This window comes from Lampetra planeri, chromosome 16 (genome assembly GCF_965212315.1).
Source record: "Lampetra planeri chromosome 16, kcLamPlan1.2.h2, whole genome shotgun sequence".
In the NCBI taxonomy this organism is placed as follows: Eukaryota; Metazoa; Chordata; class Hyperoartia; order Petromyzontiformes; family Petromyzontidae; genus Lampetra; species Lampetra planeri.
In genome coordinates, this window is record NC_136122.1 from 11,375,048 (window position 1) to 11,394,729 (window position 19,682).

At 43.7% G+C, this 19,682-nt stretch overlaps 2 protein-coding genes across 2 annotated transcripts in view; both read left to right on the plus strand.

Moving 5' to 3' along the window:
• The first annotated feature begins 475 nt into the window (after window positions 1-475).
• LOC144723046 (transmembrane protein 216-like) lies at window positions 476-6,745 on the plus strand. Its single transcript, XM_078601585.1, has 6 exons — window positions 476-615; window positions 2,697-2,713; window positions 3,106-3,199; window positions 3,860-3,952; window positions 4,304-4,505; window positions 6,420-6,745. Exons 1-6 carry the CDS (start codon window positions 603-605, stop codon window positions 6,436-6,438), a joined length of 438 nt encoding a protein of 145 aa, XP_078457711.1. The 5' UTR covers window positions 476-602; the 3' UTR covers window positions 6,439-6,745.
• Window positions 6,746-14,389: 7,644 nt separating this feature from the next.
• Window positions 14,390-19,682, plus strand: part of LOC144723047 (epidermal growth factor receptor kinase substrate 8-like) — a 41,250-nt gene continuing 35,957 nt past the window's right edge. Inside the window, exons 1-2 of the mRNA XM_078601586.1 lie at window positions 14,390-14,408; window positions 14,606-14,790. The gene's annotated coding sequence lies outside the window, so the exon portion shown is untranslated. The remainder of the gene's footprint in view (window positions 14,409-14,605; window positions 14,791-19,682) is intronic.

The following is a 19,682-nucleotide window of genomic DNA, read 5'->3' on the forward strand; positions in this document are numbered from 1 at the left end:
TGATGGGGTTTACGATCTTTTTTTCCCACCCTAAAGCAAACGTCAAGGGGTGCGTCTCATAATATGATCAGATCGGATGTGTATAATCAGAATCCGATTAGCTGTAAAGCGCTTTGTCACAGATGTCCAGGAGTTTACGTTCTTGCCACTGCCGCAAAATTTCGGGGTACGTCTTTTAATATGGAGACTACGGTGATTGAGCGAGGGGGGGAGGGCTCTTAGACTTATATTGCTGAGAAATTGCTGTGGTCTAACATTGAGTCATTTGTCTGAAGCAACTTTTATTTACTGGAGTATATTTTAATAAATAATTTAGTGTATCGTCTTTTCGAATTTGTTTCTAAAACGCGATTGTGCTAATTGTTTATTTTCTTCTTCTAATTTTGGTGTCCCAGGTGACTAATCTAACCTCTTAAAGTTCTCACTTTTGGGCTAAATAAAATGAACTTAAAACTCCAGTTACTGTTGCAATCGATCCACGGCTCAAGAGAATCGCATTGTCAACAATCGATTATTCGATTCTCGCCCCGTTGCCCTGGGGCGGAAGCGAGTCACGGTCACGTGATGCGGTCGCTGCCACGAGGAACTCTGGGAGGAGCAACATGGCCGCGAGGGGTGAGCAGCTTCTCCGTCCCCATGGCAACGCGGCGGTGTTGCGTTTAGAATTAATACATCGACAATGTTAGAAAATGTTATAACATTTAATATTTATTCCTGCCTCAGCAGTCCGCGTGCTGTATTTTTTCACCTGGAGACGATTGCTTGTGTTGCGATCGAAACGTCGTGATTTGTTATTATTTTATTTATATTTATTTTTATATCGACGTGACTTTACCGAAAGACCCAAAGAGAATGTTAGAAAATGTTAAACGTTTTGTTACGATTCAACCGAGTTAGTTAAACGAGTAAGAACTTTATGGCATAGTTAAGCCGTCTGAATTCAATGCACGGTTGCTTCTAAAGCAGTTTTTGTGTGGCTTGTGTTACTGTGTATGGCCTCGATTAATGCTTATTGTGGTTCTGGGATGTATAGCTGAATGTGGGATTTATAACTTAATTTGGGATGTATAACTGAATTTGGGTTGATAACTGAATTAGGGATTATAACTAAATGTGGGGTGTATAATTGCATTTGGGATGTATAGCTAAATTTGAGATTTATAGCTGAATCTGGAATGTATAGCTGGATCTTGGGTTTACGACTGAATCTGGGATTTATAAACTATATCTAAAGTTCATTGTCAGACAACCAGCCAGGCAGTGGACACACAGAGGGATGTAACTCGCTCGAGACGGTTACCACCGTGGAGACGGAGCGACGAAATGTGTTAATGTTGGGGTGCTAGGTGGCTTATTCACATTGCAGGATTGTGAGAGGTAACGGCGGCTTAGGGAGGGCATTCATCCAGCAGTGGATTGACCACGGCTGCCGATGATGAAATTGTTGCTAAATGTAATACACGTGTTCAAAAGTAGGAACCGTAAAAAGTAAGGTTGAAAACTTAAGTCGATGCATCTGTGCGGTCAACACACCCAGCAGTGGATTGATCATGCCTGATAATACCCCTCTAATGGGGGCTAAGCGATACTCATCTCGATCAAATCATTCGTCGGTGATGGAAATTCCACGGTATTATGGCAGAGGCGGGTATACCCATAATAACCGTTCACTTGACGAAACGCTAAAACATTTCAACTCTTGTCTGTCCACTGCGTGGCGCAGTCTGTCCGCTGGTGATTCAAATTATAGCGGTGACGGTGTGCTCAGTTTACAGTAACCAGGATGTTATGTCCCTAATGTTGTGATCATGAGCCCAATGTCCCGCAGAGTTATCTATATTAGCCCTATTAACTGTCCAATAGTCATTTCGTTATATTTAACCTGGTTGTTGACGGTTAAGTTACATTGCTTATGGCTTTATTTTGGTGATTTCGAAAAGTTTTTGGTTTTGCCATGTTTTGTTTGTTGTAGTACGGAGTCAGACTGATGGCTTTAATCTAAGTTGTCTTGTGGTTGTTGTTGTTGTTGTTTAACTTGCACCCCATTGGGATTTTTGCACACAGCGTTGGTGTACGGTGCTTTTTCTGGAAGACTTTGCATTTTTTTCCTGGATTTTTCTGTTTGCGCATAGTCACTTTAAGATGGTTTCTTGTTCATGTTTTTGTTTTTAGTTTTGTTGCGGTTGCACCCGATTCAAGAGCCGAATGGCTCACAGGGCTATACCAAATACTGTAAACTGAAAACTGAAAGTGGTGGTGCAGTGGTTAAGAGTGGTGGTGCAGTGGTTAAGAGTGGTGGTGCAGTGGTTAGTGCACTGAACTCTGACCCTGACGACCGAAGTTTGACTCCCAGCCACTGCTAATAACAGTGGCGAGTGATGTCTGAACCGGTCCAGGGGGAATCACATTCACCAACCCACTCTGACCAGTGTGGTCAAGTATGGTCAAACAATCCTCATGACAGACACATAATGGGGAGGCCTTCTTCCAGAAGTGGATTGCCAAAGGGATATATATTGGTATGACGACTGTTTGCAAATATCTCGTTCCTTTGCTTTAATAACTTTGGATATGGTGAATGTCTAACCAATAACACAAGTTGGTATGAAGACTGCTGCAAATATCAGATTTCTTTGCTTTAATAGCTATGGATATGGTGAATGATTAACCAATACAATTTCGTCTTTTTCTTTCAGGGAGAGCGAATATGATCGTATCCTTTGATGTCAGATGATGAGCACGCTAAACACAATATACACGTGGCAGTGATTAAACATTTTAAGAATATTCTACAGTAAAATATTAAATGTTGCAAATTAATTATATATGAATGCTGTGTTTAATCAGATCCTATTTAGAACTCGTAATTTGTTGAGATATATGTTCTAATCATAAATACAAGCGATTGCATGCAAAGTAATGATAAGAGGGCAGTTATTTTCCCAAGTCATCATTTGGGTATTTTACTGTTATATGGCAGTGTTAATGATTAACGTGGTGATTTTTTTTTCAGAATTTGTACCGTCAGTTCTAACTTCCGATTGCGCCTGTGACTTTGTTTTCTTTTAATATGAATTGTAAATTTCCTTAATTGAAACACTCCAGCTTTCTTCAGTACCTTTGCAATTTTTACTCTTTTTGAATGGCTGGTATCTTGGCTTTTTTTTCATCGCAGAGGCATTGATTTTTATTTACAAAGGTAAGGCCTGTCACTTTTCTTCAAATAATTTATAACATAGAATAATATATATTGCATCAAATCGTAAATATATGTTTTCTTTGGAGCTGTGTATAAGATGTGTTTATGAGTACATCATACTGGACTTTGATTTTTTGTGGCCAATGAGCAACTATTCAAGATTCAGTTCAAATTGATCTAGCCGTTCATTTGTTTTGACAGTTGGTGAATTGCACATACACCGACTTTAAAATTATATTTCGGGCAGTGTGAAGTTATATGATTCATTGTTTTTTATTAGCACTTACAAACAGGAGACTCTTATGTTTCCACTTGTGCATTAGGTGTCTTCATTGTCTGGTTTTGGACAATCTGGTTAAGCATTGCCTATTGTTTCCATGGAAGATGAAAGCCAGGCAGTGGGGTGGTGTGGTCACTAAGCAGGTGTTTGTTGGGCATGTTCTTGAATCCCATTAATTGCCGTTTGCCGTTTTGATGCCAACATTCTCATCACAAAGTACTGGATATCGGTGTATGTTCTCTATACGAGTGTGTATGTAGGTATGGATAGTAACGTTTCGTGTACTATGCTGTGAACCTGGCAAACCTGAGTTCTGTTTCTACTTGCAAGAACTGGAGTCTAGTAACACTGACTTCGAGGTCATGTGCTGTCATCTGCAGGTCAAGTGCTGCCCTACCCCTCTTCCAACCTGGCCCTCGACATCATCCTGCTCTTTGTGCTCACACTTATCGAGATTTTCCGCATCTTCTTCTGTGAGCAAATCCTTCCCTTTAAACCCTCCCTTTGAGCTCAGCAGGCTAATGTTACAACATAATAATAATATACCTTTAGTGGCGTATTTGTGTTACATATACATATGAAATGTTGGTATAAACATTATATAGTTCTTGCACATAATGTGCACCTACAGCCCTTTCAATTTGATTGCTAGGTGAGGGTCTCCCCAGGCTGTGCGTGTCATTGGGGTTATCTGACCGTACTTCAAGCTGGTCAGTACGAGTTGGTTAAGGTGTGCTGCCTCGTAGACATGGGGGCGTACAAGCGCAGCAACAACATCGTATTAGCGAACGAAACGCGTTTGTCTTGTGTGTCGCACCTGGTAGGCAGCAAGGGGAACTTGACGGAGCGGAAGGTTCCTCTGAGCGTGGGCGTGGGGCTCACAGTGCCGGCCGTGGTGCTCTCCGTCTACCTGCTGCTGTTGCAGACGTACGTTCTGCGCGTCGAGGTCATCATCAACGGAATCCTCCTCGCGCTGCACGGTGCAGAGCTCATCCTGAGCATCGTCGCCATCGGCACATTTGCAAGGTTGGGCCCCGTGCGGAGTCGATACTCGCTAGACGCGAGACGTTAGCTACCTCGCTTGGTGTACAGGAGGACGTGGGTTCCATCCCCACCCTGATGCCTGTATATTTCTCCCCGCGCAGATTTTTTTCTCCATTTAGAATATTTGGCTGTTATTAATTTCTACACGATAAGCCACTTCAGTCAGCTATCATTTGTGGCCATGTCGCTTCTGAAAAAAAGCTAGAGAGGTCAGTGGGCCTTACCTGGTAAAAACAAGCTTATATTGGTTTTTAAATTGTGGAGTACGAGGAAGGGAGTTCGCCCAGAGGGCTCGGGGTTCAGCATAGAGCTGGGATGTCCAATAAATAAAGTAATCGATTACTCGATTGTCAGTTCAATTACTTGACTTATTATATGACGTAAAATTGTTTGGGACAAAAGTCTGTTCCCACGTGCGCTGTTGGATATGATGTGGTGGGCAGGGCTTCAAGGGGTTTCCTGCCTTTGCAAGGGTGTCATTTGGCCTGAGTAATTTCCTACAACAAGGTAGTTGATCACAAGTTTTCGTTAATTAATCAACCAATTGTGCCGGCTCTAGTTCAGAAAGCTAAACTAGCACCGCCAAGGTACCGGAGTCAACGTTTCAGCCAACCATGATTAAATTGCATCGTCAAGTCTAGTGAGTTGATGGTCTCATCCTGGTAACTAATTAATATGTAAAGTAGAATTATTAACGCCATTTCTGAGATTGAGATGCTCTTGTACATTTTCATACATCGGTGCAATACTGGAGTGTAGTGTTACTGTCGTGTCAATTTGAGTGATTTTCTTCATTGGTGGACTTTCAGACTTGTTTTAGATAACCCAGCACACACAACCTGTGTGTGTGTATCCTTACGATATGAGCTGTTTGAGTCAAGGAACATCCAACCCTAAAAACAGATTAGTCAATGGCAATTGTGAGAACGTTTGTGAGCTTTTCACATGGTGCTCTTGCCACTGCAAAGGGTCTTTCTATTCAGTGGGTAGAGGTACCCACTGAAATCAACTGATGACGTATCTAATGCATAACATGTGTATGTTTAAATTTCAAGTCAAAATAGGTTCCTTGCTAAGCGGCATGCCGCAAGTTACTCCCTCGACAATTCTGGCTTAAAATTCGAATTGAGAAACAATTATACTGGTAGGAGCCACCTGGTTCCACCAGCCCACAGGGGATTATTGTGTCCGTCCGTCGTGCATCCACAAATGGGATGGGTGGGACTGGGTGGAGAGTGGAGGGCTGGGTGGGGAGGGGCTGGGTGGGGAGGGGTTGAGTGGGGAGGGTGGGGGGTGGGGCTGGGTGGGGAGGGGCTGGTCACCCCGTGGTGCCCTTATAAAACTCAACGTTTAACCTACTCACGCCGGCTTGTGCCCGCCCTCACTCACAGTCGGCCATATTTGCGGAATACACCACGCCGCCGTTGACCCTGGCCATTGACCGAACAACCCAACGTTCCTACTAGCTCCCTACGCAGGAATGTGTTTTTGGTGTGCTTTAAGTCTAATCCACTGGAAATATTGCCATGAACCTGTAGGTTTTCATGAACGAATCGCATACAGTATGCATTAACTAGAAAAACATTATCTGTACATGCACAATTGCATAAACTGAAATTTTTTTTATCTTTATACACGCATAAGTGTGTATTGCATTGTCTAATACAATTGTCTTGCAAACATGAGAGTTGGTTATAATCAGTTAATTGGTACATCCTTGTTTTTTTTTCTAGTCAGATGGTTAAAATGGACTGATACCTGAGTTAAAGCTGGACATATTTTAAGTAAATTAATTTAGCAGCAATTTTGTTTGCTGATGCTCTGAACTGCTACTTTTTTTATTTCACTTTACACTCTTATATCCTATTTAATTGTGTTATTTTTTTTCTACAACAGGGCCAACACACTCGGCTGAATGGAAGAAAACAAAAATCCTGCATCCCAGCCATGCTGACAGTTGGAGGTGTCTACTGTGTCGACTGTAAATCTGTTAAATAGGGGTGATCTTGAGCTGTGTACATATTATTCAGTGTTTCAGAGATTCAATGATTGAAGTTATTTTTTCATCTTCTCTATTCATATGGTGTTTGCCATGCTGGTGTGCATTTGCATTGAGTAAACGTGCCATCTCCACTTGTAATAATAAAGCATATGTCTATATAATTGTCAGATTGTTTCCACTATTACATAGCTGTGTTATTAAAAAAATGAAGCCGAACATGCATATGTTTTTCTACCTGTTTATTAATATTACACGTGTTAATGTTTACAGGAAGCTAATTGTACTCTGGACATTGTCCAAAATTAATTGGTTTACAGTAGTCATGTTTATTTTCCATGCACGTCCAAGTTTACAATTTTGGATAGATATATTAAACATGCCAATTTATATCGCAAAATAGCAGTTAAAGGGTGTGTTATATTGCACATTGGAAATTACAATCCATAATCTCATGAGCCACCCAGATTGATCCCAGTTTTGTTTGTTTAATCAGTCCAAAGTTGAACTGGTAACAACTTTGGACTTACATCAGGGCATCCATTGGCACCGATTTGTCAGGCCACCTACAGTATCGCCGTTTATATTGCATTGAAGATCGTCCAAGGTTAGGTGTCTAAACAAATGCCGTTGGGGAAACTATCTGGGAAAATCAGTGTGAGGTTTAAGGTGTCGCATTAAACAATATAAACTCTGCACTTTGCAGGGTGTTAAAAAACACTGAAATCTCCCAGACCAGCGTGTATAGCTATGCATAGCTTCAAAGAAGCAGTATCACTGGAATTGTCAGAAAAGCTGGCCCAGCTATTTAAACTAAATTAGTGGAGTTTTATACGAACTTAATACTCAATATTATAAACCTGAATCATAGAAGAGGCCCGATTCTATAAAAATGTACGATACAACTGATTATAAGAATTAAATGCATTACTCGCCTATCGCACATATATAGATTGTTCACGAACATCAAATGGAACGTAATAATGGACAATTTAGATACCAACCACATGAGCAGGCAGGAATTAAAAAAATATTTTTCGACCATTGACCACAAATAGGATAATAGAAACGAGATCTTTTTAAAATATATTACCTGGTTTGGTAGACTAATCGGTGAAAACAGATGTCATCCGATCTTTCACAAGTATTAGACATTGTCTAAACCCTTCATGATTATGGGACAGCTACGCAGATTTCCAGAAGAAAACTACATATAAATGAAGCAAGGAGTCGGGCACGGAGATGCACTTTCGCGATGACTATTCGCGGTGACAGAAGATGCTTTCTGAAAATTCAAATTGACTAAGGTTAGTGATGGAATGGCAGTCGAAGGAGTGAAAACGCCATAAAGCAATGTGAAGATTTGTCGAACTTCTGCACCGTACGTAGCCAACCAGGTGAAGCAGACGGCGTTCATTGCTTAGCGCGTCACGTGGGACGTGTTTAACAATCATCGGGCGCGTGCAGCGTGGAACGAGTTCCTGTTATTTGAATGGTGGAGTAAATTGATAAACGCGGAGAGACGGAGGGGGCCGTCCATAAATGACGTCACGCACCGGGGGGTCGGGGGTCAGACATTTGTGACGATGTGTGACGAGGGGGGGGGGTTAGAAATGTGACGTCACATCAAAATGCGCAACTTTAAATAAATATAGACAACACGTTCTACTTAATTAAATAGACTTTTAATAAATGTTTCTCCTACAACATAAGATTGCAGCGCCACATCAAATACGCACTACAATGACAATAGTTTAAAGCGATTTGAAGAATGTTTGATTTTTTTGGGTGGGGGGGGCAGAGCTTTGTGACGTCATATTTGAGGGGGGGTCTGACTTTTTGTGACGCCGTGTAATGAAGGGGGGGGGGGGAATCGTCCAAAATCGCGTGACGTCATATATGGACGGCCCCCAGCGTGGTGAGTTCCGAGGATTGAAGTTTAGAAAACCCTGCCTCGTTGATTTGCATGAACATTGTATGATCAATAAACGAATGTGATTAGTTTTTACAGTATCCTATTCATAATAGGGAGCGGTAGTTTTAACCACCGTGTGAACCACGTGGCTTTCTGACGCTCGATCTCGTGTCGGTTTCCCGTTGGCTTTTGTTTGCGAGTTACAGTAGTACTCTATGGACTCCCGTGTTGGCATGCCATTTCTTAATCCTCAATCCGAGAAAGGGGTGCAAAGTTCCACAGCGCCCACCCGCTGTACCCGCTATCGGATGCGTCTAGGTAAGCACGAAGTTATCTCGCATCGACGACCCGGGCACCCTCTTGCCCTGCTCAAGCGAGCACAGTCCCCATGCTGGCAGCAGCGTAATTCAGAATCAGAAATGTGTGTGTGTATACGGGAGGAATCCGATGAGCTATGAAGCTCTTTTTCACCGATGTCCCGTCGGGGAGGGTATGAACTTTCCATCTACAAACGGTACAAAAAGCACGATAGGAGTGCAAAGTGCAACAAAGTTAGACACATCACTCAAAAACATGCAAATTACACTACACCATCCCCAGCCTACCAGGCAAAACCCACTGAGTTATTCATTTATTTTCAGAACGCGGGGGTCAAAACTACAAGTTGGGACCTCCTTGACAACCACCAGGATCTTTTCAACAACAGTGTAAAATAACTAAAACTTGTTTATAACGCGGTTTAAATAAAAACAATAAATACGAAAATGCTTTCATTTACTTTCCACGTTTAATTCCTATTGACAGCAGTACTGTAATAATGCAACTACGGATCTGTCGTGGCTGAATTTTGCGTAGACGGAGGGCCCCAACAGCGTTAAGTGTTCGAGACCGTGAGCGCAACGACGGTGTGATTAGGTCAGAGGAGCCGCGATATGAAATCGCGTCGAGGTACGTGCGTGCGAGACAAATCAAATATTGGGGTCCCACCTGCCAGATTGCCACTCCCCCTGAGCTGATAATGTAGTTACAACGCAACTGATAGTGACGTTCCTACGCCACTGATGATGTAGTTACTACGCCACTGATAATGTAATTTACTACGCCACTGATGATGTAGTTACTACGCCACTGATAATGTAATTACTACGCCACTGATGATGTAGTTACTACGCCACTGATAATGTAATTACTACGCCACTGATGATGTAGTTACTACGCCACTGATGATGTAGCTACTACGCCACTGGTAATGTAATTACTACGCCACTGATAATGTAATTACTACGCCACTGATGATGTAGTTACTACGCCACTGATGATGTAGTTACTACGCCACTGATAATGTAATTACTACGCCACTGATGATGTAGTTACTACGCCACTGATGATGTAGTTACTACGCCACTGGTAATGTAATTACTACGCCACTGATAATGTAGTTACTACGCCACTGATGATGTAGTTACTACGCCACTGATGATGTAGTTACTACGCCACTGATGATGTAGTTACTACGCCACTGGTAATGTAATTACTACGCCACTGATGATGTAGTTACTACGCCACTGGTAATGTAATTACTACGCCACTGATGATGTAGTTACTACGCCACTGGTAATGTAATTACTACGCCACTGATAATGTAATTACTACGCCACTGATGATGTAGCTACTACGCCACTGGTAATGTAATTACTGCGCCACTGATGATGTAGTTACTACACCACTGATGATGTAGTTCCTACGCCACTGATAATGTAATTACTACGCCACTGATGATATAGTTACTACGCCACTGATAATGTAGTTACTACGCCACTGATGATATAGTTACTACGCCACTGATAATGTAGTTACTACGCCATTGATGATGTAGTTCCTACGCCACTGATAATATAATTACTACACTACTGATGTCGTTCCTACGCCACTGCCTGCAGGGAATTAAGTTAGTTAATTATATTTACTTTTTTTAATTTTGCGTCATTCGTTAATAATTTCGCAACCATACAATCGGAGAATATCAGTAACGTGCGCAATATGCTGTCGTGTTTGTTTACTCTCCAGTTCACATTGAAGCGGTCCAGCATCTGTTGGCGGAAACAAATTAGTGGTTGACAACATACAACCTGGACTTACCCTTCATGATAGACCCATCAGTGGTCTAATACCTTAAACAACCACCAGATGAATCTTGAGCTGCAGGGAAATTGAATCGTGTTGTGATTCACTGCTGCGAATGGGCACATTCGACACTCGTAGTTGGGCTTATGTCTCATGAAGTACAAACCCGAATTGTTAAGATGTGCATCTAAATGAATGTGTCACTGTTGGTACCATTAACTCGATGCCATGTTGAGAATCTGGGTGAATATTAGGTAACTGATTATGGGTAGGTTCCTTTTAAGCCGAGCTAAGTCACCTCGGCTTAGCGTGATTGGCTACGTACTGCACGAAAGAGATTCAACATAAGTGACCTTGCCTTTCACGACCTTCGTGTACTCTCTGACTCGGAGGGTTATCAGCAACCTTTAAGGGGTTCTGCCTGGAGTGACGAGGCGTTTGTTATTGGCTGGCCAGGAGGGTGCCTTTGTCAGGTGACCACAAGCTGCACTTGATATGCAAATAGCAAGAACAGGTCTCGTACTCGGTTCAGTGGGGAAATGTCACGTACAGCAGCCCGGAGAGGGTAGCACGGCATACCGTGTGAACCCATCACGGTTCATACCCCGTGCTCTTGTACAGGGAAATTTAGTTTTCAGGTCCACACGGCGTACAGCCGTTTCAATGCGGGCAAAACAAATGTTTTGTCTGTGTTTCTCCCTTGTGATGGGATTTTCTACGATGAACGTTGAGATTTAAAGGGCACGGGGTGACCAATACGGTCTGAATTGAAGTGTAATAAGGTAGGGGTTGACAGGTGTGGCAAGGTCGGCTACGTACTATGTGAAATAAATTGAACATTTCGTACAGATCCATGGCATTGCCCATGTGAAGGTGAAGAGTGCCTCTCTGCGTAACCAGCAGTACCTTACGCTTTGGTTCTTTCGGTAAAGTCACGTAGGTATAAAATAAAATAAATCACGACGTTTCGGGCGCAACACAAGCGTCCATCATCAGGTGAGAAAGCATGGTTAGCAGCAGACCATGCTTTCCCATCTGATGATGGACGAAACGTCGTGATTTATTTTATTTTATACCTACGTGACTTTACCGAAAGAACCAAAGAGTGTGGATTCATGCAGTCACGAAAGCTTCAAATCAAGATTCAGCAGTTCCTTCTTTCTACTTTTCAACACCGAGGCTTTGGTTTCACCAAAAAGTAATCCGTGTAAAAAATCGTGCCCATACACTGGTTAGTGTCGGCTGTCAAACGGCGGGCGGGCGGAGTGCGCAGGACTGGTTCAGGACTCGTTCAGGACTCGTTTAGGACTGGTTCAGGTATCGCCGCCGCTCACCGCATGGCAGGAAGTGAAAATCAGTTCACCCGGCTTCGCACAAATAAAATCAAACTATTTTTACCTGGTTAGAAAAAAAACTATGCGTTAGTTTTATTTGTACTCTATATATATTTTAAGTGATTTATTTACCTTTCATATACTTTGCGCTCGTGTTGTGTTTTTGCAATGTTTGTTGTTGTAACGACCCGCCCCTACTGAACATTTGTAAAAAAATATCTTTATAGCTCATCGGATTCCTTCAGTATGAATAAATACTCTGATTCACACAGTGTTGCAAACTCTCATTTATAGATGTACTTTCATATTTAAGTGTGACTTCTGACACCACCTGTTCGGAATACAATATTAAGAGCCGGGTCGTTTAATAAGAGGAAATGCTGGCTCATTTTTATGGATTGCGAGTCCAATGGGCGTATGTCTGTATGTATGTAGAATTTCTTTCGCACCGTACGTAGCCAAACCGTGCTGACAGTAGGTGCGAGCGAAGGACGACATTCCAATTTGGCAGCTCCCTTCGTTTTCACAGTTAAAGCGGGTGACAATGTTAAGTTTAATGCCAGACATTTACGGTACAGTAGTATATGTATGGGGGGCAAACTGGTAACTGATTTTTATTTTACCATTTTTTTCCATTCGGTAAATTGGCAATGCAAAAAAAAACAATGTTTAACAACCCTTAGTTGTCGCCTGTTAACGGAACTTTAGTCCCCTCCCCTTCCAGCCGGTCTGGACACGCTGAGTGCCCCTTGAAACTGGGAGGCTATCCAATGATTGTAGCAGCGGTGGTGGTAAAGTGGCCGAGTGTAATTCTGCGCAGCTTCTGCTTATCTTCATTCATAGCGGTACGTCTATTGCGCTAAAATAATTTGAAAGTATGCCAGCGTTGCTCATCTTCGGCGGGGCGGTGTGTCTGTTACACCATCGGTAGTGCTGTTTGTTCGTTGGCCGATTGTCCCTTTGCACCGTCCGACTTGTGTTCAGCATCTGTGATAGAAAAAAAGTAAATAATTATTCATGCCAAAAAAAACCCCCAACTAACATTCAAATTGTGCTATCGCCATCGTGTCGAGTGAGGTGACTTTAGGTGAGAAAATCACGCTGTGCCAAAGAATGGCCCTGTAGCACAAGTTAATTGGTGGCCTCCCTGAGGAGACCCATCAGCTCGGTACACTTGAGGACGTGAGTTAATGGCAGGGGGCTTCAACCCTGCTTTAAACTCCCAAGATCTCAGCGGTGCAAGCTCAACGCGAGGACGCCCGTGCCGTGTTGAACGTGCACCGAGCGAATGCAACAGGAATCCGCCCGATGAACTCTCACGGCGGCAGTGGAGGACTCTCAGCATCCCACTTGGCCCAATGGCTCGCTATTGATTTCACGATCCGTGCTTTGTCAACTGCTTCACACACCAACAACGATTTAAAAAAAAAAACAGTGCCAGCCGTCGCTCGAGTTCCTTCGGCTCACGTGAAATAGAAAAGAAACAAACAAAAAAAGCCGTTTTGAAATCTAATCGACTTTACATTTAAAATTGCTGACGTAAATAAAACGTTTGCTCACTCGCTGATACGCGTCACCAGCGCAGGGTGGGTTCGTAACCCTCCACGTCAGCTGATCTGCGTCAAACGTCAAAGTTCTAGATTTGAAGCTTTCGTGACTGCAAGGATTCATACTCTTAGTTTCTTTCGGTAAAGTCACGTAGGTAAAAAATAGAAATTAAAAATAAAACCATAAAATCACGACGTTTCGGAGGCAACACAAGTCTCCGTCATCAGGTGGGACCGTCACAGCCAGATTAGCTGTTTTATTTTTAATTTCATTTTTTTTACCTACGTGACTTTACCGAAAGAACTAAGACGTCAAAGTGCCGTCAGTCGAGGCACCGAAATCCGTCTCGAGCTGCCGCAGCCAGTTGTGCCCGGATCGAGCAACGGGAGTTGTTGCCAGTAACTGCCAAGTCTTGTGCCACGCCGGGTAGCAGTAACGCATAGGTCGAGGGCGGTATGAGTTGGCGAATCTGACGCACCTGACATTAAATAAACAAAAAACCGGTCACGTATTTTGTGTCCCATGAGAGACACGGATAGCATCAGCAGCGCACACAGCTGAAGACTTCAGATATGGGCAATTTCTTTTTTCCTGCCAAGAGGAGCTAAAAAAATATCTTCAGGAACGTCTGAACTAAGCTTTCCTAACTTTGTCTTTGGCTTTTTATTTAAGATGAAACGCCCATTACTGAATGCGTGAGTTGCATTTAGTATGAAACTTTTTTTAAATGGCCTATGACATGACGTACAATGGCCGAATACAAAATGACAACACCGGTGCCACTCTATATATCTAAAAAACAGATTTAGGCTCAAAATACTCTTATTTCTGTCCAAAGTTTTGTCAGGAACTCTTGACCGTGTCAAAAGAAAACTCTCCAAGGTGTCCTGACAACGTCACGTGGTTTTGTTGGCTGTGCCCCTACCTCCGAACAACACAGGATGGGAACAATTCTATTCCGCAAAGTAAGTGTGTGTGTGTGTGCGTGAGAGCGAGAGAGAGGGCCTGGCAGACGGAGGCACGTGATATCTGAGCAATAAAAGCCTTCCGTGGCGACCTTTGAGATTGCACGCAACGCACCCCCCTCCCCGCCGCCCCTGGCCACCAAAGTTAAGTGTCTTGCAATCGATGCGAGTGTGCTATTCTTTTTTTGTTGTTGCAGTGAAAGAGAGCGAGAGAGAGGGAGCAGTGGCAGAGAGCAAAGCGGCTCCCGCCTCTGAGTGCAGCGGACGCACCCGACCGCTTTTCGGGCACCCGGAGGGGTTCACTCCCTGCGTGTCGCAGGCACTGCGTGCTGGACTCTTTAAACGGCCCAGTCGTGCGGTTCACGTTGGAGCGTCTTGCGCGGTAAGATCCCGTTCTGTGCCGCTGGCGCGGTTGTGATGTTCGGAAAATCGTATCCCCCCCATTTCTGTTGCTGTGTAATTCACGCCAGCCGACAACCCCTTGTTTGACGCGAAGAGAAAGTCGCTGGTTTGGCACAACCGACTCAGCTAAAACTGTTTTCTTGCGTGTAAAATGTACAACTGTCTTGGTCGATGTTCATGTCTAGCCGTTGTACGTGTAAAAGCCATATTGAAGGTCGATATTTTGCTGCTCAAAAGGCTGAAAATATTAGGCAAACGCGAAGGAGGTCGGTGTGGTTTTTTTAAAAATGTAATGTTTCGGTGGAACGCTTGTGTAAAAACTGGCATGTGTTCACGCGTGTGAAAACAGCCGCAGTTCACCCGCTGTGCGTGTCCACTGCTGTTCACCCTTGCGTGCAGTGTATAAAAAAAGTGCCGTGTTAATGTTTAAATTGTGTTGAATCAGGGCAACGTTTTACTTAATCGGGCTTTTTTTACATATATAAAAGACACGGGACTATATATGTCAATGTGCCGAAAGAATAAACACGTTCATGAGTGTAAATCACCTGCTATGACAGGGATGAGAGACACAAACGTTTACCAAGACAGTAGAACAAGAGCTTAAAACTTGTGCAGAGAAGCGTGGGGGAGATACATTGCTTGGAGTTACACTGACAGACAGGAACACATGGATTCGAGAACATACGCACGTGAATAACCGTATATATTTCATTCACAAAAGTAAGTTGGCTTGAGCAGCAAACGTCACTCGAAGGGGTGAGGGCCGAGTGGTCGAGACTCATAACGGAGTGGCAGCCAACGGACAGAAAGCACCTGTGGAGGACCGCCACCACAGAGATGGAGCGATGCTTGCATGCATGTTGAACTTCTTTCGCATCATAAGTAGCCAACCGTGCTAATCTTAGGTGCCAGGCAAGGACAATAAACTAAACACAAAAAGCAGTTCTCAAGAAATTACTTTTCAATCCAGATCTAAAAGTACATAGCTCCTGTGGCTTTCCTGATGTCGGAAGGAGGAGCATTTCAGACGGCCGCAAAAGCGCATCTGAAAGCGCGCGATGATGCGGTGACCGTGTTCGATGGCTAGCCAAAGCCGCTGCTGCAAGAATGACCGGAGTTCCCGTGACATTTTACGCTCCTTGACGAGATCAGCGAGGTATTGTGGTTCATTTGTGGCAAGCACTTCGTGTGTAATGAGTTCGACCTCACGATGTATTCGTTGGGCAACCTGAAACCAACGCAGCTCAGACAGCACCGGACGGACACGGTCGGATGGATCTTGCAGCTCGCGTGCAGGTGCCAGATGGATTGTTATGTTGCAGGACCACAAGAAATATCTTCATCCAGCAGTAGATTGATAATGAGCGGTGATTATGGTGACGCTGAAGGAACCTCATTGGCCCTGGCGTTCAAAGTCAAGATGTAAATACTATAGTTCTACACACTCTTTGGTTCTTTCGGTAAAGTCACGTAGGTAGAAACAAAACTTCTTTCGCACAATGAGTATCCAACCATAGTTTACTATAGTTCTGTTTTGTCTTTAATGAAAAACACGGCCTTAAAGCAGAAAATGTCAATATTAAAGCGAAATTGTCAACGAACGGCCCTTTAGAACAGAGGGACGGAGGTGGGTAGATGCGTCTTGTGGCATAAATGGATACATCATTTTACAACGTGAAGCATTGAAAAAGGTTAACATTCGTAGGCACAATTGCTATACGAACAATTTTCCATCGACAGATGCCAGACAGCAAACTAATTGTGCACGTTAATATATGACTGGAATGTACTCCTGGGGTATTGCCCCAGTCATGTTTGCAATTCTTAGTGGTAATCGGTGGTTATAAGAACGTTGATTTGATGTGGTTGACGTATCTGGTAAGGCAGAGCAAAAGGTCACATTCAGGAATTTTATCGAAGGGGAACTTTGAACAATGTCCGTGACATGTTTGATGTCATATTCTTTGCGTCTTACGGTAAAGTCACGTAGATAGGTTCAAAGAACCTGCAGTCACGAAAGCTCAATATTTACGTTTGATGTCTTTTTAAAGGGTATAATTGGGCAATCGACTGCTATGCCTGGGGAATATTTGGTCTGTCCATCTCTTCATGTCCAAGAACACTTCTCATTTTCACACAAAGGACATAACCCCTAAACGTATTAATCGTTATGCAACTCGCCGCGCAGCTCACAAATACCAATTGGCCAGATCTGTCCTTTTTTACGTAAGGTTTTAAAAAACCTTCTTTAAAAACAGTGTTTTTTACTTTACAGTTTGTATCAATGCAATTAGTGCGCGTGTGTTAGAATGCGAGCACGTGGGTGTTATCACTATTATAACGGTTGCCGAGCACAGGTCCGAAATCCCAAAACGCCAGGCAGCCCAGCAACAAGCAGCACAATCGAAGATCTAATTGATACAAGTGAATATGCTTCTTGGATTGAGCTCATGTGTGCGTGCGTCCGTGTGGGTTGGTGAAGGCGGGGAGCATACAAGTGGAAGCCCAGAAGTATAGTACAACAACAACAAAAACAAAAAAGCTTCACTGCCCTCTGCTGTCGAATGCATAGCCCCGTAGGAGCTTTTAACAACCTGATGTGCATCGTGGTCGCCCACCCAAGCACTAGCCAGGCTCAAAGCTAATTAGCTTCCAAAATCTGATGCAATTTGGGGTATTCCGGTTGATTTTTACCATATGCAAAGTTCTAGGGTATGCGTGTGCGACTGTGTCTATACACGTATATGATTAACACGTGTGCATAGTATGTGCAATAAAATATATATGAGTCAGTAAGTTAGTCACTCCTTTATTAGGAGAGAGTCCAAAGAGACGGCATATCTGTTCCAAATCACACCTTGTAAAGAGACTTCAACTATGTCGCGTACAGGATACGTGTGACCGTCACCTTGAGCGTGCACACGCATTACAAAGCAGGGGCGGTTTCTTCATTAGGGCGATTGGGCGACGCACCACCAATGTCATTCAACCACAGAGTCACGCTAGCCGTCACTGTGCCTCTGGATATAGTCCAATCAGCGTCATGTCACGTTCTGTGGAGTACCGCCTCTTTTTGGGCGATTTCACTCCGGCTGAGAATCGCCCCGAGTGGCCCCATAGACTTACATTCAAAGATGTTTTTTTTCGAACGGGGGGCGCTGCAATGCATTCTCTATGGCTTCCGGGAGGGCTCGCACTAACGTGCTTACGTCATCATACGTAAGCACGTTTCATCCAACAATATAATTTGTCGCCACCTAGTGGAATCTTTAATAAAATAAACTTGAGTGGATTGTATATTAATAGTGAGTATAGAAACAAACAAGATGTATTGTAAGAGTCACTTTATTTTTCATTAATATTAAAGAAGTGAAGTTGCCTTTACATGCTTAAGCTGTTAATTTATCCATTGCATGGGTGGACCTTATCCTTATCAATCATCCAGACATTTGCCCCCCCTGAGAGATTTTGCAGGAGCCGCCACTGTTACAAAGTCGTCCACAGGCCAACAGGCAATGCAGAAACAATAACCGCGCTACCAGTTATGGCTACACAATGCGCCGCAATCATTAACCCCGCTGGATTGCCGCTCATTTCCACACGGCGGTAACCCTCCTACTGGAAGCGGAAACGTTTCTCCACTGGCCATCGGAGTGGCTCTTCTCGGCGCTTGAAGGGCGACGTGAAGCGGATCGAGAGTCGGCAGCGACGAGGAGGGTGGCTGGCTGCTGGCGAGATGTTATCTCCGCTGTTCTAAAAAAAGAAGAAGCTAATAGCTCAGTGGGTTTTTACATGGTCAAATACAAATTTGGGTTTTTTTTTTCGTGATTTGCTTACATTTCCTGTACTCTTGCACTCCTATCGTGTTTCTGTGTTGTTTTCTGGTCCGCCCCCACTGGACATCTGTGGAAAAAGGAGCGTTATCCCTCATCGGAACACAGAAAGACCCTGAAAAACAATTTAACCTACATGCGGCAAAGGGTTTTACGGCCTTCCATCGCTTCCCAATTCCGCTCCCTCTATTTATCATCCCTCTATTTGCCATCCCTCTATTTGCCATCCCTCTATTTCTCATCCCTAATATTTTTCTCCCTATCTCCCGGCCTCCTCCTCGCGCAGGCTGCTCATCTAAGACATTGTTAGACCAGGTGACCACCAAGCTTCGAACTCCCGTTCAGCGTTGTCGAGTTTTAGCGTTTCATGACTGTGCACCGCTGCCAAAGCGGTACCACAAGTTGGTTGTTTACGACAGAGAGAATCAGCGGTAATCGATTACTCGAAGCGTCGTTAACAAATCCAACAACATTTCGTTCAGGCAAGCCTGCTTCTGCGGACGAGACGCTGCGCTTTGAAAACCGATACAGATCGCTTGCTCGTCTTGAAACGACGCTGCTGAAATTAGGCACTCCCAGAAGGCCCTGCGACTGATGGTCTGTGTCAGGAATAATTCTAGATTTAAAGTTTTCGTGACTGCACGGATTCAGGTGTGTCACACACTTAAGCGGTTGTGCTTTCGCCGCGTTGTCCCCACCTGAAGACGGACGCTTGTGTTGCGCCCGAAACGTCGTGATTTAATTGAGTTGTTTTCATTTATTTATTTTTTACCTACGTGACTTTACCGAAAAAAACAAAGAGTATGTCAGAAATACTTTTCGGGGGGGGGGGGGGGTTGATATGTCGAGAGGCGGTATGTTAAGGAGACATCATGTCTACTTATTTATTTGAATATGTAATACAATGGGGATCCGGTAGCACAGAGCAGAGGGCGCCCTATTTATTGGTAATAAAATGAAGACGCTGGCTGGGCACGGGCCGTGCTTTACATCAAGGCGCGAGCAATAATTAACCCAGAGAAACAACAAGCAGCAG